The 26,973-nt window shown below is 37.4% G+C and overlaps 1 protein-coding gene across 5 annotated transcripts in view; it reads left to right on the forward strand.

Annotated features, from left to right (window-relative positions):
* Nucleotides 1-26,973, forward strand: part of CACNA2D1 (calcium voltage-gated channel auxiliary subunit alpha2delta 1) — a 431,292-nt gene that overhangs the window by 188,511 nt on the left and 215,808 nt on the right. For all 5 annotated transcript variants that reach the window (XM_075024734.1, XM_075024736.1, XM_075024735.1 and 2 more), the window contains exon 4: nt 7,236-7,295. In XM_075024734.1, the coding sequence (XP_074880835.1) occupies nt 7,236-7,295 (60 nt within the window). The remainder of the gene's footprint in view (nt 1-7,235; nt 7,296-26,973) is intronic.

Below are 26,973 nucleotides of genomic sequence, written 5' to 3' on the forward strand. Positions count from 1 at the left end.
AAACTGATTAAGAAGGTCTGAAATAGAATTACTGTTCATCTGAATAAAACAGAAATGGCTTGAAATGCATTAGACAAGCACACAAAATATGTAATTTTCTGTTTATTTTTTAATTAAAGTTGAGTTTTGTAATCTACAGCTGGATTAGAAAAAAAAAATAAAAATCTACCAGTTTAAGTTGTTGGTAATGGTTAATAGTGGAGGACAAAGTTTGAGGAGTTATTTTGAATTGTGGTCCAGAGTATAACATCAGCTTTATCAAAAATTGTGCTAATTGCTGATTGTGTTAGATTAAGTATAAATTTAGGCCTGTAATTTATATGAAGAGTGCTTTGGTAAGTCTCACAATGTCAGCAGGCTTCTAACATACCCTTTTTCCTTATGAATATGACTCATCTGCTGCCTCAGATGACAAAAGTGAAACTGGCTCCAGAGAGTATCTGGGAATATGTCATACAAGGTCTGTGTTGAATGTAGGAGACCAATTATAAACATACTCTTTGCCTGTGACCTTATATGCTTCAGATGTCCTCATTAACAGACCACGGATCAGATTGCCATCATGTGGCAAAGCAGATGCCAGAGTAGGAGAGAGGCTGTGTCTCTGCAGTGTAAATACATGAAATAAAACCATGCTGCAGATCAGCATGAATCAAAACCCTACTGTTGGTCACCATAAAAAAAAAATATTCAAAAATCTTTGTAAATATTAAAATTCTGGTTACACTTATACTGAGGATTATGGTATTTACATAATGGAATACAGGAATGCATAGGATAACAGTTCTTATTTGAGTTAGGGAAATATGAATTATTATGGAAACTTATGTGCTACAGTGTTAGCGATCAAAATATTTTTAAAAGCAAAAAAAAAATTACTTGGAAGAGGAGATCTTAAACCTTGTGGTTACAGTTTAAATCAGCAAAATTATGTATGTGTTTGGTTCAATCTGAGACATTGTTTTATGCTTGGGACTATCTTATCAAAACTAATGTGCCATAGCTTCATCAAATCTAGATAAGCTTTTGTGCTGATAATTATTATGAATACCCACTTGTGAGAAAGGTCATATAGCCTTCATATCGTATCATATCATATCATATCATATCATATCATATCATATCATATCGCCTTCATATCTTCATAACAGTTACATGTAAAATGTAATAAGTCCCTATTAACCCCTCCCATGCCCCACTGGGAGTACGGAAATAAAGAAAAGTAAGTCCCCGTGTATTTATATGGGGGTTATGGTCTTTCTATCATTAGCACTCCCATGCTCACTTTAGGGCTACTGACCTTCCAATTTGCGAGTATTGCCTGTTGAAATCACACCCACCCCCTTGAGCCAAACTGGGTGATCTTTTTATACAATAGGGTAATAGGAAATTAAGGACTAGGGTAATTCATGGGTATCTGGCTAATTCATTACCAAGAATTACTACAAAAATATAACATACTCCATGAAAGTAAAGACAGTAGAATCAAGGTGGATGAAAAAAGTTCTAATTTGGTTTAATACAGAATGTAACAGCTTACTGAGGTGAAAATGCAGTTCTTTAAAATGTTGTCAGTCTGCATTAAAGCTGTAGTGAAATAACAGTACCAGTCTTCCATTGGCACTTCAGACACCTTATCCCAATCTTAGAAAATCTTTTCTTCATGTTTTTCTCCTGTAATTTATATGCAATTCATAATCATCTACAGAAGGACAATATTTGTATTTCAGATACATGTACGAAAACCGTGTTTGAAACTGCTTTTATACATACTCTTTGTGGCTTTTACACTGTTCATGCAAGAACAGGATAGAATATTTGGATCATATTTTAAAATCAGGATTTGAAGGTCATTGTATGTTTCTACATTGTTCTATTTAAGCTTGATATTGATATGTTCTCCCTGGCTATTTATCTTTTTAAAATAACCTACATAATCCATGGATTTGGTGTTTTAGAAAGCTTTGTGAGGGTACTGATGTCTAATAACTCTTAAGTTTACACATTTTATAAAAGCTTAATATATCAAGGGGTAGTCAAATATTATTTTCAGGATAAAATACTTCAAGGAGAGTGAGAAGCACAAAAAAAAGATTCATTTCATTGTACTGAATATAATTGTAATTGGGCCATTAGCTGACAGAATTCTGTGCTGGCTAGGAGGAGATAAAGATACGACATGCACACATAGAAATGAAGGCTGGAAGATGAATAGGCCTTCTAGGGAGTTGATCTTTACATATCAGATAAAGATTCTTCAGGTCTCTTTCTTGCAGTCTGTGCTACATCAAAGACTGTCTTTCAGAGATAGTAGTGTGCAGTTGGAACCTGGGGACAAGACCTTCAAAAATGGACAGTTTTCAGATTGACAGGCAGCTGGGCTTTGGATTTTTTAGTTGTTGCTTTTCTTTTCTTTTTTTTTTTTTCCTTTTTTTTTTTTTGTGTGTGTGTGTGTGTAATCTTTTGTAATCCCTTTAAAAGTTAAAGAAAAGTTCATAGGCTGATGGACTAAATAACACTTGCATCTTATCTATCTTTGCCAATAGCTGTTTTGCTTTAAAGGTAACCATTCTCTTTGAAAGATTTAATAAAATCTAGTGGAAGGTAACTCTTGACTTCTTTCAAACTTTGATTAAAAATACTTATTTGTGGGCAGTGGCTGTCCTTCAAGGGATAATTGTTCTTTTATAGATGAGCTAAGTATTCTGAAAATTCCTGAAAATAATGCACCCTGCACAATATTTAGAAAATAGCAAGGGAGAGAGCAGTTCTCATTCATTAAAAAAAGTTAAAATAAAGAAAAAAAAGAGGTAGAAATAATTGTTTCATCTTGAAACATTGATTAAACAAATGCTTGTTTAATCACAGTGTTTTCAAACACCCTAAATTTGACATCAGCTACTGTGTCAATCGCACTGGCTAAATCTGGCATCAGCCTGTTTTATCTCTCACTGAGAAGCACTGTCTCACAGCTGTTGGGCATCCTCCAAAAGCATAGGAATAGATGCTACAGCATTTTGCAGCCTTCTCTTCCTGGTCATGGTTTCTCAATTTATGTACTACTTCAGAGCAATTTGAGTTTCACTGCCATAATCTGAGAATCCTTGCTCTCCGGCAGACTGAACAAAGTAGGTTTTTTTAAAATACCTTAAAGTAAGCCAGAATGTTTCTGTTACATGTTAGTTTTGTTCTGTTTCCCCTTTTAAGTGGTGTTTGGTTTTTCATCCGCTCTGTCTAAAAAGATGATGTGAAATAGAGCTTCATTCAAGGCCTGAAAACATCTCACAGTTTTTATCTTCACAGCACACAGAGAGGCATGGAGTAAGAAATGATTAAAACCTAACATGCAGAAGTAGTGTTTTGCATGTTTGTTTTAGAACTATTTCTGCTTATTTTCTTACATATAACAATATGAATCTAAACATTTTAGTATTTGCTAGAGAAATCTGTAGGGAACTGCAGTGGGTCATGGTATTAAAGAAGGTGTTACCTTATTAAACCCTCATTGTAATGAGAGGGAAAATGGGAAGTGTCAGGTGTCAGCCCGCTGTTATGTTACTCCTCTGTTGGCGTTCTCCAGAGACTCTTCCATCAAAACAGGGAAGGCAAGACCTGACATTTGCATACCTCAGAAGGAAGCAGGCATGATTTCTTTGAGAGAGATGAAAAATTAGTCTCTCCTTGTGTCACAATAAAGGGCATAGGTAACTCGAGTTTGCTTCACAATCTAGCTATTTTTGACCCAGGAGTCTTGACATCTTACCCTGGCTCTCAGCAAAGTTCTCTCTGTGGAAGGTGAATGTCTCAGTTATTAGACTCCATGTGGCTGTAGCAGCAAGGTTCTTCTTGCATAGAAATTACAAACTTCTGAGAACACCTTAGCTTTGTTATTTATTTATTTATTTATTTATGTATTTATTTTTAATTTAATACTCTTCCCTTATGTTTCATAAAAATATAAGGTGTTACACAGGAGGGAATGATACTGGGTTTTGCATGCACAGAATTCCTATCAGTCAACCCATATATTTTAAAGCACCCACTTCTTGAAAAATAAGTCCTTGAATGTTCTATGTCCTTGTGATATTCTGCACATAAACATTGATAAAGAGTCTTCTGCTGGAGATGAGCTGGGTAATCAGAGTACTGTAGTAGACAGGTCTTTGGGAAATGATCCTGTATATTTTTGCATATATAACTTACATAGCTGTAGAATCAGGATTGTTCTGTTGCAGTAATAGAAGATGAAAATACAATATGTATCCCCATTTTGAGAGATCAAATGATTTATTCTTGTGACCACTCAACTCACAGGTTTATTCTAGTCCTGGTTAACAGCCACTATACTGAATACTAATAATTTGTGTGACGTTTATAGGAATTGTTGATGGAAAAGATGATCTGTTTCAGGGAAAACAATACTGGGTTGATATAAAGTTGGCTAGGCTTTAATTCTGTCTCTGACATAGGATGCTAGGAAATACATTCTAAATATACATTCCAGCTAAACTTTCGGATACATTCCAGCTAAACTTTTGCATATAATTTGGAAAATTCTAATAACTGGCGCAAATAATAAATTTCTTGTTCTGCAGTAGAGCAAAATACAGACATTCTTCAGTTAAGCAGTGAAGAGGACATCAAAAAGATGTCTTCATTCAACTCAGCCTGTTGCTAGAGTCAGTGTGCATAGGCCTGGCTCATGGTCATGTGTACTTCCAGTAAGGTGTTGGGTTTTGGTTTGTTGGAGTCAAGGAACAGCCATTTTCTCATTGTTCAGTATTGTTTCTCTGTAACCAGTTGCTTCTGTTTTTGTATGAGCTTGATTACCTTTAACAGAGGTCTGTACACATACCCCAAATGACAACTTCTCATTTTGGAAGCTATTTTAAGGCATGAAGACCTGTAGAAGTTGCATGTAGTGTTATTTTAGCAGGTTACTTAGACAGTTAGGAGAGGTTCTAACTTAGATTCTTCAAGGAGAATAAGAATACAGTACCTCTTTGGTGAGGGATATTCTTTTTTTTTCTCCATTTGAGACCAAAAAAACCCGAACACAACAAAAAACAAAGCTAATTTTTTATTAGCTTTTAGCATTTTTGCTTTATACTGCAGATTAGCTGAGGAGTCTACCAACTTTTCATGGAGCTGATGAATTTCAAATGTGGCTACAGTTCTTTCCATGCAAACATTCCTAGTAATGTTAATGCTTAATATATATTTCTTTTCATAATCCATCTATCAGTTTGTGCACTTGTGTTCTACTGTCTTTTGTGGAAAACAATTGCAGTTCTCTGGGTTCCTTAAGGCAATGAAGCAGACTGTGAGGGAAATCTGAGGGCAGTGGTAACTGCAGCTATTTACATGTGTAGTAAGTGTCATATCTTGCTTTGCTACAGTCTGGTGAAACATGACTTAGTTGGCTTGAACTCATCAGAGGATATGCAAATTTAGATGCAGAACTGGCTATATTGAATGGAGAAATTAGATGGATGAAATTGTTCTGGTATATTACCAGAAAACCGAGACTACTGTAAGTATCTGAGGTGTTTGTCCAGTGCGGTCAAAGGAGAGTTGTACTCTGTTTTTTCCCAGTGTAATGTATCAAATTATATCATAGTTTTTCTTTTGTAAATGTGGCGCTTAGCTACTCTGGAGGGTAACTGCAGTGGGCAGTACCTGTAAGATGCTAGTAGCTTTCTATTAGCTAAGAATCATTTGAATCGACAACAAAACAAATGAGTGGGGACACTTATTTTCTGACAGCAGAGCACGCAGGTTTATTGGAGTTTTTTTGTTTATAGAGAATGATAGCAAATGTAAAAGAAAGGAAAAGTTCCTAAGTTTTGCTTTGTGAAATTTATCATCCTGATAGTTGTTAGAGGGGGGAGAGGGACTGCCCTCAAGGGAGCAGATAACAGCACTTGCTCTCCTGGAGGGGGCTGCGGTGAGGTTCTGACAGCACCGTCTCTGCCATTCCAGCTTACATGGACTTTCTGGTCATACTCCTTTTGGTTGTGAGCAAGAACTGACAGTTGACTCAACTGTCAATATGACTTAGACCACCAGTTCATTTTGTGTAGGAATTGGTCTGAATATTAAAAGGATCATCAGGCTTGCTGTGCACATACTGTTACACAGGAAAGCGTTATCTGCTGGATATAGCCAGGCTATTTCTGTTAGAAAGGGACCACGATTCCCCAGAAACAACAGTTGCTAAAATTTTTATTGGGCTATAAAATAATTTAGTTCTCAAAGTAAGCCACTCAACAATTAGGACATGGCTGAGTCCACATGAACTACGTTCACATCAGGTAGCTGCTTCTTCAGAGTGAGCTTGGGTGCTTTCAGGATGGGTGCTTGCCTCCGGGGCGGCCGACGCTGGGGACGCTGTGTGCAGCTCAGCTGAAAAGCACGCATTACGCTTGGCAACTTCTACATGCAGAATTGTAGTAAACTTCTCATAAGCGCGTACAAACAGCTTTTTTTGAAAGGCTTAAAATTTTTTGAGGAAGGACATGTCACCAAGCCAATGGATGTGTCTGTACAAGAGGTAGATTTGGAAGAGCATGGGCTGCTCATTCTGGTGCACTGTGCTTTGCTTCCCGTGGGGCGAAGTGGACAAACTAGATTTCTTTCAAATTAATTTAAAATGGGAAAAATGCCCTCTAGGAGCACGCCTGTTACTCTCCAACTACTAATGTGTATTCAATCCATGGGAACAGACTACAGCTAGTCTAAATTACTGAGTTTTTATGGGTCCCTAATAATCACAGGGGATGTCAGTACTTCCTATAATTGAAGCTAAATAATTTAATGGAGAAATAAATGTCCATAATACAGTGTTTTAAGATTCTAATAAATACTTGTCATTGGATGGTAGATTAAATTAATACATACAAGGCAAGGTGCTCTGTGTAAGGAGAAGGTATTTTCAGAAGGATATTGATGGATTTTGAAGTTAACTAGAACTTCTTAAATGACATTGGAATGAGGGTTAAGTTTTCTAGTGCATGACTACAGTACTTAAATAAGCAAATAATACAGAAAATAGCATTTTTGAAATGAGATGGTGCATCTTTATACGTAATTTTCAAGGAAGTGTGAAAAAGCGTAGATATATAGAAAATTATATAGACAAAACATGTATATGAAGAATTTAAAAAAGAAAGACTTAGCTATGTGAAGAATCAGTAAAGACTAAAATGTATGTCCTCTTTCTTTTTGGTCTTCAGCGCCTCGCTAAAGAAGCAGAGAAGTACCAAGCATCACATCAGTGGAGGGATGAGTTTGGGGTAAGTTTCAGTTTTTCTCCTTTTAACCTTCTCAGATTCTTCCTCTTTGGAACATTAACTATATTCTTACAAATGTGTTGTTTATATATCCACTACAGAAGGACTCAATGACTATGAATGGACATTTTATTTTATTCAGTAGACAGAGTCTCAGTCTGGGTGTCTAGAGGACTTTTCACTTCAGAAGCTCATAGGGAGTTTTGCAGACCCAGAGATGTAGCTCTGAGGTGTACACAAGACATGTTTGTTTTGACATACAAGGAAAGATTACAGACAAGACATCTGAGTGATGGTTACTATCAGTTAAAGTTGTGCTACTTCAAGCACTGAAATACAGAATCATAGAAAAGATTTTTACAAGTTGTTTTTTGCTTATATCGTGGAAAAAAGCAGGAAAAAGCTTAATACAGAACGATTTGGTTATCTACATGACTGTCATGGGAGTTATAGACTATTTTTTTAGAATCCCTTTCCATACTTTAACAAACGCTTCTCTTCTCTTCAATATTCTAGTACTACTGAAAGAGGCCCTGACCTAGTCAAACAGTGAACTATCTTCTTCAATCATTTCAGACTTTACTGAAAAACAAGTGAGATGATCGTAAAATGTACATTAATTCTTTATTAACGATCAAGCCAAATTAATATTGTGCTGCATGATTATAAGCCTGTTAATTTTAGGCTACAGTTCCCTGCTAAGTGTCAAAGTCATTTATTATGCTTTCATTACCTGTTCCTTCAGAAATAAAAGCAGGTGATGATTTTACGTGATGCTGCTACAAACCTAGACTGTATTTGCACTTCCACTAGAATCATAGTGGCACACAGTTAAATGCACAATGGTTTTCTATAATGTCCTTTCTGATCCAGTGTTCCTCAGACACTTGGAGATGTGAAAACAGACAAAAAAACCTCCCTAAGGTCAGGCCAAATAATTCAGATAAGATTGACTGGCTTTTAGGAATGCAAAGAGGTTCTGGACACAGCCTGAATGCTTTTAAGTGTGCTCTCTGCACAGGCACAGCTTCTAATACACAGTAAAACACAGAATGCATATTCCATAGGGATGCAATAGTGAGATGCTACAGCAACCTTTTCTGCTAATCTGTCTCTGTTTTGAATAGAAAACCAAACCTGCAGGTTTGATGGACTCAGTGCAGAACAGTGTGAATACAGTCAGATGCTCTTTCTAATCATTTTGTTTCTTACTGTTTTGTACACACTGGAATCACATCAACATCACCGTCTCAGCTTTTGGTTTTCTTTTTGCCCTTTACTTGCAGTAGAAGTCAGTCATACCAGAGAGGCTTCTAGTCGTATCAGAATTCGTTGCCAAGGAGAGATCTCAAAGTAATTTTGAAATATGATTTTATATTAATGTTGTGGCTCACGCAAAGAATGGTCAGAATAAAAGAAAAAAAAATGCAGTTGGATTTATAATAAAGTAACTGTAAACCAAGCTTGTGCTTTATTGTTTTGAATTTGGATGAGAACAGTGTGCACCATGTAATAACCTTGACATTAGGTTATGCAATTAAATTTCAAATAAATGTATTAAGCCTCTTATAATTTAATTTGCTCCATTTTTGCCAGAAGTAATCTTTCTTCTCTTCTGGCCTACTTTTTAGAAAATGCCTGCTCAAATTAGTTTGCACACAGATCTTTCTGATAAGCCTAATTTTCACTGGAAGATTCATTCTCCTAATGGCTGTGGTGGAAAATGGAAGATACACTGTAAAACTTTCTGTGTATGATAGTTCTTAAAGTACTTCTGATAGCATTATGAATGGTCTACATCATGCTGTATGAGGTTTATTTCTTGTCCAGGATTTGGTTCTGGGTGATGAAAGCCCTTCCAGCAGCAGCGTTGCACATGAGTCACTGTAAAAGGAAAGTCTTTGGGACAATCTATTTCTGCTTCTAATTAGCTCATGATCAGCAATGTCCTTGACAGTCAGATTGCAGCTGAATAATAGCCTATGGAGTTTTAAGGAGAAAATATCACAAACATTCCTTCTGGGAAAGTATATATGGGCTGACTTCAGTGGAACAATTCCAAAAGAGGAAGGGCAAAGAGGGCTGGCCATAATACCAAGGTCTATACAGATCTACAAGGGATGTGTCAATCAAAAGACTGCCAGAGTGCCTGTTCTAACAACTTGTTCAAAATTTTGAATGTTTATTGCACAGTTCGCAGCAAAAGAAGTGTAGAAGCATTAAAGATTTTTAAAGATTTGCTCCCACAGCCTCATTTTTGTTATTTCAGCTAATAATTTCATCTAAAGACTGTCAGAACTGTCTAAAGGAGAAAATTTTCTTCCCTTTTAGGAAAAAAGTTGGGGCTAAACCATTGATAGATACACAAATAAATCCACATCTACTAAAATCCCTTTTCCCTACTATTTGTAATTGAATGAGAGTAAAATTTCTTCCAGTCTTTCTAGTACTACAGTGTATTAAATTCTAGCTACTTCAAGAAGACCAAGCAAAGAAAAACAAAAGTGAAAATTTAAGTTTTGGCTTTTTGATAAATCATAGAATCATAGAATGGTTTGGGTTGGAAGGGACCTTAAAGATCATCTAGTCCCAACCCCCCTGCCATGGGCAGGGACACCTTCCACTGGACCAGGTTGCTCAAAGCCCCATCCAACCCGGCCTTGAACACTGCCAGGGATGGGGCAGCCACAGCCTCTCTGGGCAACCTGTGCCAGTGTCCCATTGCCCTCACAGTAAAGAATTTCTTCCTAATGCCTAATCTAAATCTACCCTCTTTCAGTTTAAAACCATTACCCCTTGTCCTATCACTACATGCCCTTGTAAAGAGTCCCTCCCTACCTTTCCTGTAGGCCCCCTTTAAGTACTGGAAGGCCACTATAAGGTCTCCCCGGAGCCTTCTCTTCTCCAGGCTGAACAACTCAACTCTATCAGCCTGTCTTCATAAAGGAGGTTCTCCAGCCCCCTGATCATCTTTGTAGGCCCTCTTCTGGACCCGCTTGAGCAGGTCCATGTCTTTCTTATGTTGGGGACCCCAGAGCTGAACACAGTACTGCAGGTGGGGTCTCATGAGGGCTGAGTAGAGGGGGACAATCACGTCCCTCGACCTACTGGCCACACTTGATGCAGCCCAGGATGCGACTGGCTTTCTGGGTTGCAAGCACACATTGCCGGCTCATATACAGTTTTTCATGCACCAATACCCCCAAGTCCTTCTCTGCAGGGCTGCTCTCAATCTACTGATCACCCAGCCTGTATCTATATTTGGGATTGCTCCGACCTGTGTGCAGGACCTTGCACTTGGCCTTGTTGAACTTCATGAGGTTTGCATGGGCCCACCTCTCAAGCCTGCCCAGGTCCCTGTGGATGGCATCCCTTCCCTCCAGCATGTTGACCGTACCACACAGCTTGGTGTCATCGACAAACTTGCTGAGGGTGCACTCAATCCCACTGTCCATGTCACTGACAAAGATATTAAACAGTACTGGTGCCAATACTGACCCCTGAGGAACACCACTTGTCCCTGTTCTCCACCTGGACATAGAACCATTGACCGCATCTCTTTGAGTGCAACCATCCAGTCAATTCCTTATCCACTGAGTGCTCCACTTGTCAAATCCACCTCTCTTCGTTTTAGAGACAAGGATGTTGTGTGGGACAGTATCAAATGCTTTGCAAAGTCCAGGTAGATGATGTCAGTCACTCTTCCCTTCTCCACCGATGCTATAAACCCTTTGTGGAAGGCTACCAATTTTGCCAGGCACAATTTACCCTTAGTAAAGCCGTGTTGGCTGTCTTGAATCACCTCCCTGTCCTCCATGTGCCATAGCATAATTTCCAGGAGGAGCTGCTCCATGATCTTGCCAGGATCAATAGTTAAAGGATTCGCTACCAAAGTTTAAGAATTTTAAAATTTTATTTTGGTTTTATCTGAAATAATCTGTTCATGTTTGCCAAAGCCAAAAATAACCATGAACATAGAAATCTCAGGTTGATATTAAATTGAATCTGGAAGGCGTGACCCAGCCACTCACTGAACAGCGAATATCTGGTGTTAGCTAAAGTGTTTTCATATTCCTATCCTGCTGTCACCTTGCACAGCTTTCTAAATGCACAGATTTACACTGCGGGCTATATATATACTTTTTATTAATAAATGAACGCTTGTCGGGTGTATATTGATTGTCTCAAGAGCAAAAATAAAAATCTAAACCAAGTTAAGAACATGTATCTTACATATTTACCATTAGTTTTTAGCTAAGTGACAGAAATAAAGATCATAATGGATTTTGGTATTTTGCATTGATAATTAAATATCAAAATGATTTTAGCAATTATTTCATTAATATTGGATTGTAACGTGTTGTTTCCTGATTAAGCACAAAGTCAATTAAAATATCTGAACTGCGGTTTACATCTACAGCCCTAAAATAATACTTACCTGTTAGAAAACTATTAAGTCTTTAGAGAATATTTGTGAAGTTCATGAAGGCAAATCCAAAGTGCTTAGCTTCAGGCAAATAAATGCCATTCTCTGCTTCCTACTCCATTGGTATTGCCCAATTCCCTAGCTGCATGTACAGCTGGAGAAATAAAACCTACCTAAATGTTTTTAGATTAATGCAGTTACAAATCAGAGGTACAAACCAATATTTCTAAATGAAACAGCCTTGTCAGTTTGAATTTTCTTGTATGCTGCAGAGTGAAGGGTGGGGAGGGTTGACACTTGTGATGGTCCAATTATTTTTGTGGCATAGAGATGCATGAAAAAAATTGTACGTGAATTGGAAGAAGGAGGGGAGAATTCTGTATTAAATAATTGCTGTTATTCCCCAAATGGATCTTCTACAATTACATTTGATACCACATTTGATTGCCTTGTAATGGTTGGTTAACTAAAGCAATTTTGTTTCCACTTGGGTTGCAATATTAATTGTACTTACACATGTATAAACATAAGGGATATCTCATTTGTATTTTAATAAGGGGAGTCTTTATGGATGGCCTATTAGCATCCACTTATTTATATGAAGACTGAAACTCAGACTTTTAGGAATTCATTATCACATTAAAATGCCACATGAAAAATCCTTTCAATATGCCTTATCTTTTAACCAATAGTGTCATTTTATATTCTTCTGTGTAAATGATGATTTTCTGAGTCCTGGTATTTCTGAGATGGCATTTGCTGTGATAATAATGTGTAGGCTGGTGTTTATGTACCAACTGGGCTTAAAAGTAAAGATAAAAGGTCATGGAAATATTACTTTGGAATTATGATCTTTTTTTCTACTATAAATATTAGCATTACAAAACTGTATTGAAAAGTTGCTCAGCAAAGAAATGAAAGGTAAAAAGAATAACTGAGATAAAACAAGTCTAGGATCACAAGAGTTGATCCAAGAGGTGACTTGCAAGAGCAGAGCAGTAGTAGGCATCTCTCTGTGCTTGACATGCCTTGCAAAATGAAGATTTTCAGGAATTTATAGTGGATGTTACAACAACACTAAAACATTGCATCTTAAAAGCCTCAACTGGAAAACAAACCAAACAACAAACTTGCAGCTTTAATACTGCTTCATTCTAAAGAGGCATTTTGGTAAACATACTTCGTCTTTTAAAAGAGGGAAAAACTCTGTGAAGAAAACAAACTAAGATACTTTTTCTTCCAGATCATCAGAGAGAGGACACAGCTCTCTTATGGCTTGTACCTCTGATAGTCCTCTTGGGTGCAAAGAGCCTCTGTGGGAAATGACACTATTTAGATTTGGCTCCAGACCTGGGGTACAAAGAACCAGTCGCCACAAGCAGAAAGTAGGTGTGGGATCGTTTCCCAGTACAGTCATATATATTTTATAATTTTGTGGAAGTTTTAACAACACTAAACAGAGGCAAAGTGTCAAAACTCTGATCCAAAACCCAGTGAAATATATCTTCCATTGATTTTGATTCATTTTGGATAAAGCCTCATACTTCTAAAGCCTATGTGGTTTGGAAAAAAAATATTCCAAATGATTGATTTAAATTGACAAGCAGATGGTCAAGGTTTTAGGGAGGATAATATTTTATTCTCTGACAGGCTGCATGCCACCTTCTCTTCTGTGACATACAGCTTTCATTTGTGTATAATTTAAATTAGATGTGCCCTGTCTGACTGAAAGGAATGAAGTCACCTTTTTTCTGTCAGTGATTGTTTGCGCTTTGATATCTTTCCAGTTAGGGGATGGAGTTCTGTATGTGCACTGGGAGTGGTAGGAAGGTGAGGTGCAGAGGAAATAAGAATGAATTGTATTTACTGAAATTGGATGGTTTTAGTGGTTGTTCTGACATTTATTTGATGCTTATCAAATCACTTATACCTTTTTGATTCATAGAAATGCACTGTGAGTATTGCAGGAGCAGGCATTTCTGCAAGTTTTTCAACAGCGCCTTCTCAAAATGAGACAGGAGATAGAGCAGTTAGTTACAGCATTTGAAGCACTGTCACCTTGCTTTCCGAGGATCTCTGTAATTAGTAAGGAGAGATTAATCTTAATGTAGAAATTCACTGTGAACATGCCCATGCTGAAGCCTGTTTGGAGACACGTGACATAGTCTTCACCAAGATGAGTGCAGAATTTGTCTGGCATTCCCTAATGGGAGCAGGATCCCACTGTCCACTTGTCCATCCCCAGCATCCTGCCCCTAATTCAGATTCCTATTTTCACAAAGTCTCAGTAATGCCTTCTGGTTTACAAATTTCTAGGAGGCACTAGTTAGATATAAGAAATATATCTTAAAGGCAAAAATAAAATGCAGGTTATTACAAAACTTTTTAAGGGTAATGCCTCTTGCTAGCTTGCCTGGAGTTTTATAACTTCCTAGACTCTCTCAGGTGAGTCTTTGATTTTAGAAATCATTGACTTCCTCTAATATCTGGGTTGCCATAGGAGAGCTCTTCCATGCTTTCGTTCCATTATATATGATCTAATGTGATCCTGTATAAGGATAACACCAATATAAGTGTCAGTGTGATTAATCATTTGAATACATTTATAATCACATTTGTAATCCTTGATTTATTTATTTTTTCACACTTCAGGAATTTTAAACCATTTAGGAGGGTGGTAAGAAGATGGCAAACAGTAGCTTTACAATCGGAATCAAGATTATGTATAAGCAGGGATTTTAAGTGTGTAACTATAGAGGAGCTAGCTTTTCTGCTATATCTTTTGGTCTCTAGATTTTGGTTATTTATCATCTCTTAATATGCTTACATTGAGTACAGGAATGTAACTTTATAATATAAATCATTGCAAGGATCTCATCTGTGCAGTAAAGTGCTTCTCTTGTAGGGAACTTGCCAAAAAAGCTTTTAAAGTGAAGAAACACCTTCAGTCACTGTTGAATCTTTCAGGCATTCCATTTTTATGTGAAAAATCAAATATGTTAAAAGACATCTAATACTCTTTTTACTTATTGACCAGGCAACTCATTTAAAAAATGTACAGCTTCTGAAAAAGGGGTGGAGGGAAGGAGCTGGGAAAGAAAAAAAAAGTGTGATTTCTCATTATTAAGACACCATACATATGCATTACCACCTTCATTTTGAATGAGTCTTTAATGTGCTTTCTGAACAAACATCTTATTAAAAGCAAGATGTACTATTGCACTCAATTTATTAACACCCTGTAGATTCTTTAGTTTACAATAGAGAAGTATGATATGTTAAGAAGAGCTTTCTGCAGGCTGCTGTTGTGCATATTTTCTAAGAGTTCATTGAATTTGTAACACGGACGAAGCTAACTAGTTTTTTGATTTTACCCTTCACCTTCAAATTCAGTTGCTAGTGTCAATCTGTGATAAGTAATTCTTAGTATTTCTTTACTATCTTTGGTGAATCAGTAAAATCAATTAGAAATGGACTTCAAGAATGCTGTTTATTTTGTCTGTAAGCTGCTTTACCAAATATTTATAGTTCCAAACTAACAGTAGCTTTCTCCTTGATTCATTCTTGCTAGGATAACTAGTGTCTAACTGGTTTCCTCTCTTTCGATCATCTCCTAGGAAACTCATTTCCCCCATTGCCCATGACATTCATGTTATCCTGACCCTTTTTTACACTGAATTTAGGAAATGCACCGATGTTTTAGAAAAAGGAGTATTAACTTACTTAACTCTGCTGGTTTTGAATTACTAGTAAGAGGAGAGAAGGTCTTATTTTTTAATTAAAAGAAAAAACCCTGATATAATTTAATATGCACAAAGAGTTAAATCAATGGAATAAGACGGTAACATTCAAGTATAGCTTTTCATAATGGAGGTGGACTTCTAAAAGATTGAGAAATTCAGAAAATATTACAAAATTTTGATTCTTACTTCAGAGGAGAAATGCCATTCATAATAGCAAATCTTAGAGATTTTTTTTAAAAAGCAGATTAGACCCAAAATATTTTTCAAATTTCTACTGTCAAAAGGGGCAAATACTGGGAATATATAGATAGGGGCTTAGGACTACACATTTTATTTCATATTAAAAATAAAACCTTTCTGAAATTCTGAGATGAGTGGGTTGGTTTTTGGGAGGTAGGGATATCTGTGTTTTTCTTCACTCCATTTCCTTCTGTTTTTTTAAATGATAAAACCACAGGAGTCATGCAGGCCTTGATAGCTTACCTTGTTGTTTTGCCACAGCATTCCTGTAGGATACTAGATGAAAATTCAGCTTGTCTTTGTTACAACTCATCATCTTTAGAAAGAGATAAAGGAGCTAACATGGAAGTTGGAAGGTTTACACATTTAAAAGTTTGTAGGCCTCAGGGATGATATGAAATACCGTGCCAAAAAAATAAGGGGGGGGGGGGGAGAGACAAAGCCTAATGGCTTAAGAAAATATAAAAATATGGCATTTTCAAACATTATGTACTTAAAGTATACTACCAAGAAGTGACATTCCAAGAACAGTGACTTGTGCAGTAGTTGAAAACAGAAAATTTTTGATGCCTGTCCTATTTTGCAGTTGAGATACAATAGAAATTTTAGTAGGATTTTCATTCTGCACAGACTTTAAAATGCTCTGGTAGGACTAGACAATTGTATTATTAGCATTTTGCTCAAAGGATTTAGGAATTCTTATCCTTCCATCCTGTGAGTATAGTGTAATTCTCGTTAAAATTTAAACAAAAGGTGGAGTTGGGACTCTTTTATGACCTGAAAATGATGACATGTGATTCAAGTAGGGACAGATACTTCTGTAGGCTTGCCACAAAGCAAGACATGCATGTAACACAGAGCAGAGACTCTGAAAAATTAGCAATATGCTAACATTCTCCTACATCATGCAAAGAAACTTTAAAAAATTCTGCCTGATTTGACCAGAAATGTAGGCAGTTAAGCATTTGCTTACTTTTCTCTAGTTCATTTTTGCTATCAGCTATGAGCAAATCAGAACTGTATAAATAAATATGCAAACAACTCTAGGAGGGACATTAGGATTTAACAAGTCTTGAGAGCTCTAGGCCAGCTCCATGACTGCCTGTAATTTATGTGTTTATGGAAAATGCTATCATTCTATTTTCATTTTCCCTTTTGGTAGTTCTAAATTATACTGCACTGAAGTGTATTGTAACTGCCTTGAAAAAATGAAGAATAAATATAAATATGACTATGCTAATCCAGAACAGATCTTTGCTTTTAAAAATGGATGAATAATCCCTGATGAATAATTAATTCAGGTAGGATTCTCTTCTTCATCCTTTGGGCATTACCACTTCTCAAGAGAGAAACTTCAGTTTTGCATTTCTTAAGAGTTACACAGGGGAGCAGTAAAACTAAGGAGCTTGGCTCTATTGATATTTTTCTGTGCTTGCATGACATTCTGGTGTTTTCTCCTGATAAAACTTTTTATGCTTTGGGTGTGATTTTTCTTCCACCTAAAAAATGCAAGAAGACTTCCAGCAAAAGTTTTCTACCAAACTGAATGATCTCCATATAGGCAAGTTTAATTTAATCTAATTTGCTATGGATATAGTAGTTTAAATGACTTCTACACTTAAAGTATTCTAAAATATTCATTGAGGAAGTATGTAGTCTTGCCATAGCACTTCCCAACCTTTCAGATAAAACATTTTAGTTTTACTTTACTGGTATATGCAGGTATTTTCTGCTAGGGTTATATTATTGCTGCAAAGAGTGGTTTTTTTCTTTTGGTGAGGGATACCAGCAGAAAAAAACACAGGCTGGATTAAGACTGAAGCCTTTTAAAAAATATTATCAATGTATTTGTTAATCCCAAGTGATGGTAGTTGCCATTTCTTCTACTGACAACTAACTTGGAAAGAGATAATTTTCCTTATTATAGGAATAAGGAAACATACGGATATAGACACAGGACAAAGGAGATGTAATTCCAAACACTTCCAGTCTCTCAGTCTCTCCCCCCCCCCCCCAATACAATTCTGCCTCAAAGCTTTCCTTCAGCTGGATACCATTCGTAAAGTTTGGTATTGGGGAAAACATAGTAAGCCCTGGCACAGCATGTGTATGACGCTACAAAGCAACACTCTTAAGTACAGTCTTTGGGCAAGACAGTTATGAAACATTTGTAAAGATTTGCTGATATTAACATTGCTTCATAAGGCTTTCAGCTAATTTAAATCATGTTTTGAGATTCTGCATTCAAGGTGGAGATTTGCTGTTTAAATGTATGAATGGTAAAAAGCAAAACTGGTGGATAATGCAGGAGATGAGGATCACAGATAGTTTTTGAGTAGAGCCTGGGACTATGACTAAAGCCATAGCTCATTCAGCACCTTCTAACTCCTGCAAAGTGTAGGGTGGGGAGCAAAAGGCAGAGGGCCAGCAATGCCAGCCTGACTTCTGTGAAAGGCTTTTGTAGGTGAAGTGACCCTACGGTAGCAGAAGCAATCTCGAATCTGTATGTTTTCCTGTGCTTAACCCATTCTTGTTAGTGCATATTTCATGCACAGAAGGGGATAGAAGGTTAATTCTGGCTCCCTGAGGCATTTCACTGAGAGTTAAATTTAAGATTGGAACTGGACTACATTTCTAAAGCTTACGTCTATAAATCTATACTGTTGAATAAAACAAATCTGTGGACCTGACTGTTGGACCAAGTGGCATAGATTGTCACTATTCAAAACTAGACTTGGTCTTCTGACTTCTCTTGGTGATATCTAGGGGGCTCTAAGTCATAATATATGTGTGCCTGTTTGCATACTTTTCTGCTCAAAGTTTCTGAAATAATGTGAAGTGGTGTAACTTAGAAAGTAATATTTTCAAGGCATGAAACTAGGGAACTGGCATGCTTCAGGTGCTATGTCAGTTACAGCAGGGCATGTAAGAGTATTTGATGGTATAGAACCTGTTGAGATAACACTGGAGGCATGTAGATAGCAAGACTGGGTATAACCTCGTATAGGCTTGCCTGCACTGTCAGCTGAGAATGGTTCCTGGTGAATGCTATGCCACAGAATGTGCCTGGACATTGCTTAGGTGTCTTGGGGGCAACTGTAACAAACACAATACGGATGAGCAGCAGTCTGTATTCAGTATTGATCTCTGTTTTATTTTGAAGCACAGATATCATACTCTCTGTGGAGAATCAAGCATGCTTTATCCTAAAAAGTACTGTGGTTACAGATCAGTAAACAGGCTGTGTCAAGAATAAACACCGAGAGGAAATGTTGTTCAAGAGAAAACAAATTTTCTTTAGAGCAATAGATACATAACAGTTATGGATAAATTTAGCTTGAAAATTGGAAGAAGGAACATCGAAGGAAAAATCCATCAGTTTAATGAATTTCTTGGACATTCTACCAACAGCAGTAGGGCAAGTATCCCACTATTTTTGTGAAAAGAACTATGATATTATGAATTATGCTGTGCTTATGAATTATGAATACTGCTTTTATGAAAAAGAACTATGATGTGGACAGCAAGACTGGATTTCCTTTGCAGATTCATATCAGTAGGTTTTGTTGACACAAGAATAGTTCACTGAAGTGGTTATGTGTACTAGTAAGAGTAGAGCAGTGCAAATCCATACATCTAATTGAACTTGGGGTATGTTTGGCCAAAGTAGGATGCACTTAAATCAATTCATTCACCTCCTCATGTCATCTGTATATTGACAAGGAAATATTAAAATGAAATACAACTGAATATGTTAAAAACCTTTTATATGTGCATGAGAGCTCTGCAGTACTATATTTGCAAGAGTTTTAGATGCTTTAATATGAAACAGATCAAATTGGTTTTTTTATTGCTTCAAGATAACGAGAGTTAAAGCTTACACATTTCTATAATATTAGATATGCTTTTTCCTATTTCCCAGTGTTCATAAACAAGATTCAGATGATATTTTAAGAATCAGACAAGGTATAAGCTTAAACCAGTCCTACTTAAATAGGTGGGAGGTATGTATATGCATGTATCAATTGTGTACATTTTCCTCTGTGTGTATACTTGTACATGTATTTATGTATGTATCTACAAGTATATGTGCACAAAAAGATCATCCAATAGTGTGTGTGTATTTATGTCTATAAACAGGTGCACACTGTTAGGTGAGTCTCTGTTTTGCAGGTCTGCAAGGGACTAAAGCTGGTGGGTTCAGATACTTTGAGAACACAAGCAGATAAACTAGTATGTGGCCATGCTTTTGAAATTTAACCTCTGTCAGAAATGAACACAGAAGCAGAGAAAACGTAATAGATAGTTTTGGTGAGTTCAGTGAAAACACAGCATCTTTGTGGAGCACAGCAGATAAGGAGTCCTGGCCCTTGGGCTCAGTTTGCACAATTGGCTGATGCTTACTCTGCGCCAGTATGCATGGTTTGCATATGTCTGTTATTTTCAATTCATTGTGTCCAAATAGCATACAGACTACTGGTCTCATCAGAATAGTGGGTTTTAGCATAATGCTGATAAAGTGTCTTAGATCATGGCATAAGCGTTTAGAGGTATTTGCAGTACAAGACCTGCTGAAGTAGTTTTGGAGAACTTTCTCAGGCAAAGAGTAGCTAAGTTAGGCTGGTTTCTGCTCGTAATGTTTTCTGGAGCTGTGCGAGTTATCAGCCCATCACATTCAGTGAACTTCCTAAAGTAAAACCAAAACAAAACAATCTTTGACAAGGTGGCTAGCAAAGTTTGTACCCTGAACTGTGTGAAAAGGAGAAGAGGGCAGGGAAGGGAGGGGAAAGAGGTCCAGGAAGTTTGGGCTGTTGCCAAAGAGGTCATTGATGGGAAAGGTTTGGGAATGACTGCTTTGCTGCAATTGTCTCCTGCCTTTCTCCCCAGTTTTCACCTCTGTGTCTTTTCTGGATGTGAACATGGCGTCATCCTTGACAAGACACTTCACCCTTTTTTGCAGCATTCCTTCTTCTTTCCTCTTCAGCCCATTTCCCATCTTCCATTATCCCTTCTTAAACACTTGTAGTTCCTTCCTCTTTGGCTTTTTGAAATCTCAGTTCATGCTTCTGTAATACTGTGTAATGGTGCTGTTGAGAGCTGAGCTGAACTAGTCCTCAAGCATCACAAGATAAATTTTGAGAAAAAGTTATGCATTTCTTCAAATTCAAATCAATTTAATATATGCTTTCCAATTTACTTCATACTCTCTTCTTCATTATGTTCTTCCAGTGTTAAGCTCTTTTTTCAGTAACCTTTTTGTTTAGGTATGCAAGAGCCTTTCTGACTGCCTGTCTTTTCCATCAAATACCTGTCTTAATTTCACTTTTCACAATAGCTATTTCTCTTGTTTAAAATTTCTCACATTGGCTCTTTCCTCACATCTTCTGTTATTTGTCCATATGTCCACTCTGAATTTTAGAAAAGAGATGAATTTCAAAGAAGTGCTGAACAGTACAAGAATTTTAAAGTGAATTATACAAAGCGTAAGGGCCCAAGCCTACATTGTGTTACCATAGATGTTGATGGGAGTGCTAAAGTGCTGTGAACTTCAATAATTCTCTGCCTAGAATAAGAGTTATATATTAGATTTAAAATATTTTTGAAATTGTGTGCAATTTCTGAATTAGGACAGTGTGCAAATTCAGAACTAGCTGATTCCTTCTCTGACTTGTTAAATCCCAGGACTGTTCTGACTTCTTCTCCTGGGCAGGATTAGGGAGAGTCCAAAGAAACAGACAAAACTGGAACATTACATCAGAAGTGGTCACTGAGGATCCAGGCTTGCTGCTCATGCTGCTGGGAGCATATGTGCAGGCTTGGGCTGAAACTGGCTCTAAGGAAGAGAGCATTCTTCCAAGGAGCGGTTGCTGTTCTCTCCATCCTACTGGCAGCCAGCAGCCAGCAGTCTGGCTTTCCCGGGTTTCGGTATAGTCAAAGCAGGCTTTGTCTACATTTTACTGCCCTTGCAATATCTAATGTACTGTATAGCTGACAGCTTTGCCTGAGCTTAGTCTGGCTCTGAGGGTATGGGGGCATTTTCAGTAGAAATAACTACATTTAAATAAATAGTAAAAAAATTATCTGATATTATTACAACACAATTTTTAAAGTTTCATATCCAGCGGTGAGTGGAAAAAGACAATGTGGGTGGCCTTTCTTTTATAAGTATGGAAGTCAGTCTGGGGAAAAATGCTGGCACAGTTATTCCAAAGCCTCTTTTTCCACTTTAAAAAAAAACAAAACAAACGACCAAGCAACAAACAAACAAACAACCTACAGCTTCTGTTCTTCATCAAGAGTTGGAGTCAGGTTAAAGCTGCCATGGGCTTAACTGGGTGATCTGAGTTTACGAAATAACATTGTCAGTTTTGTAAGTAAAATAAAATGGTAGAGGGCAAATGAAGTATCAAGGTGGTGATACTGGTTTACTTCAGTCTTTTAAGGCAGAAGATGGCTATTTTAAGTATTGTAAACATTTTTATGCTGGTCCATTTCCAAAATTCCCCTGTTACCTAATATTCATCTTCTGTTCTGTCAGAGAATATGGTATGAGTGATGGCTGAACTTCGGGTGAAATGAGTAAGCAAAGATAAGTACCATCAATTGGGTTGGGCTCAGAAAAGAATTTCGGAAAGTGGCTACAGCAGGGTTAGAAAAAGCTGGCGAGACGGGGAGACGGACTTGTGCAGTCAGTAGGTGGCTGAGGCAGCAGCGAGGGCCGGCTGCTCCCCTGCGGCCCAGCTGGAGCTGGAGCTGGAGCTGGAGCTGGAGCTGGAGCTGGCCCAGTGTAGGCCGTGCCCTCTGTGATGGCCGCCATCCCGTGGGGCCGGCCGGGGCAGGCCGAGGTGGGTGCTGGCGACAGGTCCAGCCGTGGTTCCAGCCGTGGTGAGCGAAGAACCGAGGCTGAGACCAAGGGGTCCGCCGCAGGGCAGATGTCGGCCGAGGATACAGGGCTGGAGACGGGCCCTCCCGGCCCGTCGCTGAGGCAGCGACCGAGGGACCCAGGCTGAGCTGAAACAGGGCTCCTGGGCCCGTGGCAGGTACCGGAGGGGCCGGGGTGCTGCTCCCTGCCAGGCGGGCTCGGAAGGGCCTGCAGGGCCCTGGGAGACTCCTTGTCTGTAAATGGTGGGTCCTAACTGCTCTTGCCACTGCAGGGTGTGTATGGGATATAATGAGTTCTTGTCCCTATTGTACTGAAAGAGGAAAGATTAAAAAAAAACAACCCAACCAGATTTCTCCAAACGGAAAGAAAAAGAAAAGACTACAGCCAGGTTTAAAAAGATACAAACCTTCTTTCTGGTTTTATGCACGATTCCAGATTAATTGCCAAACAAAAATATGAAATAAGCCATAATGTATTTAAGCAACATCAGTTTCTCATCTTGCTTGTTTTCCTTTATAGAACCTTCTGTTGGAGCATCTTGTGTTTTGCTATTACTACTTTTACTATTTATTTCTCAATTTTTACTGGTAAAAATAAATTTACCTAAGTTATATGAAAACACAAGACAATTAAAAAAGAATCTGGTTTTGGTTTTGTTTGGTTCCCCCCCCCCCTCCTACTTGTATCCTAGACTGTTCTGTTTTGTTTAGTACTGAACTATTGGAGCGTCTTCCACAAAAGCATTGGAGGATGTAGCTAGCGTCTAGTTTCCTTTATTTTTCTTTGCTCCCTGTTTTCAGAGAACATTTGTTTTCGTAGTTTTTACCTCTGTTTCATAGTACTCAGGAAAAAAGCAAAACCAAGAAAGAACCCTGCTGCTATCTCTAGAAAATGACAGGACTGGGTGGTGAAAAGAAGTCATATCCTTTCACTATTAAAAAAAGGAATATGAAGTCTTTTTAAATTGCACAATTTGCTGTCAAGATGTGCTGGTTTTGGTTGGGATAGAGTCAATTTTCTTCATAGTAGCTAGTATAGGGCTATGTTTTGCATTTGTGCTGAAAATAGTGTTGATAACACAGGGATGATTTAGTTACTGCTGAGCAGGGCTTACCCAGAGCCAAGGGCTTTTCTGCTTCTCATACCACCAAAGCTGACCCAAGGAATATTCCAGACCATAGGACGTCACGCTCAGCATATAAAGCTGGGGGAAGAAGGAGGAAGGGGGGACATTCAGAGTGATGGCGTTTGTCTTCTCAAGTCACCGTTAGGCGTGATGGAGCCCTGCTGTCCTGGAGATGGCTGAGCACCTGCCTGCCCATGGGAAGTGGGGAATGAATTCCTTGGTTTGCTTTGTTTGTGCGTGCAGCTTTTGCTTTCCCTATTAACCTGTCTTTATCTCAACCCACGAGTTTTCTCACTTTTACTCTTCCAATTCTCTCCCCCATCCCACCAGGGGGGAGTGAGCGAGCGGCCGAGTGGGGCTGAGTTGTCGGCTGGGGTTAAACCATGACACAAGAGATATATGAGATTCCCTGAAAAATAAAGCAGCTTGTGGTTGTGGCAGTGCAAATGCTCATCCAAGCGCCTTACCCTACTGTCATAACTGAACCAGCTTATTCAGAAGTTTGGTTGTCTCTATTTCTTTGCAGTTTGTGGCATAAGCATCAAATACATGGTGAGCGAAACCCCCTGTTGTGATCAGTGGGAGAAAACACAAATAACTTTTCATTTAGTATAGTTGTTAAGATAGAGAATGAGAAACATAATAGCAAGATGTTGATCCAGCTCTTAAATCTTACTGCTCTCCTGCATGAATTCCAGCATACCAGTGTAATATATCCAATAATTAAGAAGAAAAGTAATTATGTTTTAATTATTTTTGATATGGTCCTTTTGCTTGTAGTGATTCACTGGAAAAGTCTTCATCATTTTATGTTAAATAGTAAAATGACTGACATTTTCCAGCTGCTGGCTTGTCTCATGCTACTGAACTGCTTCCGAAATAAGGTGTACTCATGGAGGTTTGCTTTATTTCAGTGACTGAGTGCAAGACGTGCACAAAATGGATGTCAAAGCTGAATAATTAAATTATGATTCCTTCTGTTCTTTATTAATTAGGTGAGCATGGGATATTTCTCAAAGCCTGGTAACTGCTGTCCACAGTTGCTTTTGTTCTAAGACATCAGAGATCTAGCAAAATACTTTAAAGTAAAATCTTAACAAAGTGGGTAAGATTTATCTTTGTAAGAAGCCCATTAAAATAATTAACAGTCAATATGCCAGACACATTTTTTATGTGCGTGAACCAAAGCCATCTGAAAAGAAGACATGGCCTGACATTTTTTTGAACTTTATTACCTTTTGGAAAGGTACGTTTCACATTTAGGAGGAAATTGAGAGATTTGGTTGTTTTTTTCTCATTTTCCTGCAAATTGTGTAAGATAAGTTGCAGCAATTGCCTTTTTGTTTGTTATAACTCTGTGGTTTTTTGTGGACACAGTTTAAATGATTGAATAAACCAAATGAAGAATTGATACAGACAGGGAAAGAAATCAAATGCTTTTAAAAACTTTATTTGAGATGATTAACTTCTCAGGTCAGTGTCAGCTATGTAAGATGTGATCCAAAGTTTGGATGAGACTTTCATGATTTATATATGTCAATTCATTTTTCCTGTGTTACACAGTATTGTAATACTAAGGAAAAAATAGTGTGTGTTTAATTTCCCTGCAGAAATACATGTTATAATCTCTTTGTATTTTAGTTTTTACATATGGAAGAAAGAGGAAAGAAAGAGATGTTTAAAACCCTCTGCTGCTGCAGTTTAAGGAAAACTATGCCAAATGTAGGCATTTTTTCTATTCCAGTGAGATTCTTAAAAGACATTAATGTTATCTGGGTATTTTTGCTTAGAGTACATTCCTTGTAATATATTCCTTGCCATACACTGTTTCTTTGCAAAGGGAGAAATAGGGAAGAAAATTAAATAGAGGAGGAAATTTGTGTTTCTTGGAACTGTTTCAACCATTGGGTATATTCTCAAAGCATATGTATGTATGTAAATATAAAAATTAGTCTTACACGTTTTCATATTTCATTTCAAAGCATTTTTAAAAAAAGTAAGATTAAGACATATGTTTTGTAGTAGTTGATATTCCGTGGAAAACAGTTTTTATCAGAAGTAAATCTCTTAAGTTTTCTGTGAAAATTTGAAGAGGAAGATGAAAGAAACATTGTTTTGATAATGTTGATTTGGTTTTGTTTGGTATAATTTCAGTAGGGAAAATATTTTTACTTTTTGTTAACTTATATATTGTATGCAGATTGCTATATATTATATTCAGTAACTTAATAAAATATCCTGAATGGATCAAAACACAAATTCAAATTAATTCATTTGTTTGGAGCCAATCACATACTGAAATAATGTGGTTGCTTTTTTTTTTCTTCCTTAATTTCTTGCCAAAATGGACATATTCAGAAGCAAATTTTGTCTTTGTGTTTAAATTCCTTGCCTCATAGTCTTTAAGATCACATGGTGGTTCCTGGACTTCTGAAAATTAATCCAAGTATCAATCGACTCATTATATTGTCAAGTTTAAGAATAATTACCAGCACTGATAATTCAAAATTCCTGCAGCATTTTGCAAATGCCTATGACTTATTTTTTTCCCTAGTATTATTTGTTGTTTTAATGTCATTAACTGTTGTGCAATTCCCAAGGAAGTAGGAGCTTAAATGATGGGTTTAAAACACAGTGTGCAGCCTTTGAATAAAAGTTCAAAGAAGGTATTCTAGCCTAAAAAAATATGCTTTTTGTATCTGACCTGTTGTATCAATGGATTTCTGTTAGCCGCAGTGCAAGCTCCATGACATTGCTTGTGAGTAAGCTTGTTAGACTTATGTTGGATATATTGAGTTTATTTTCACGGTACAAGTGTGGAATTGGAAGGGAGAATAACCTTGTTTATAGAATAATAGTGTCCATTTTACTGCCAGAAGCAAAAAAAAAAAATATCTCTTTAAGAATATGCTTTGCATTTTACATAGTTGATCGTAATTACTTAAATAGAAAAGTTATAATTCAGTTACTTACGGCCATCAATTGTTTAATACATTACAAAGCCAGAGGGATTAGGATAGTATAAATTTACTTGTGTAACACTGGCAGTCATGGCTTGTGGAGTTCACTTTTGTGTAGTCTGCTCTTTATATATTTTATCTTACCTGGCTATCATCTCATGAAAATGCAAGCTGTAAGCAAATCAAGGTTTCTCCACTGAGAGTCCTTGTCTTCTGTCACGATCTATCATCACTAATTAGATTTATCAGCTTCTGTTTGACTCCAAGTGTGGACTAAATGAATACGAATCTGCATGCAACAAG

Source organism: Buteo buteo, chromosome 4 (genome assembly GCF_964188355.1).
Source record: "Buteo buteo chromosome 4, bButBut1.hap1.1, whole genome shotgun sequence".
NCBI classification, from domain to species: Eukaryota; Metazoa; Chordata; class Aves; order Accipitriformes; family Accipitridae; genus Buteo; species Buteo buteo.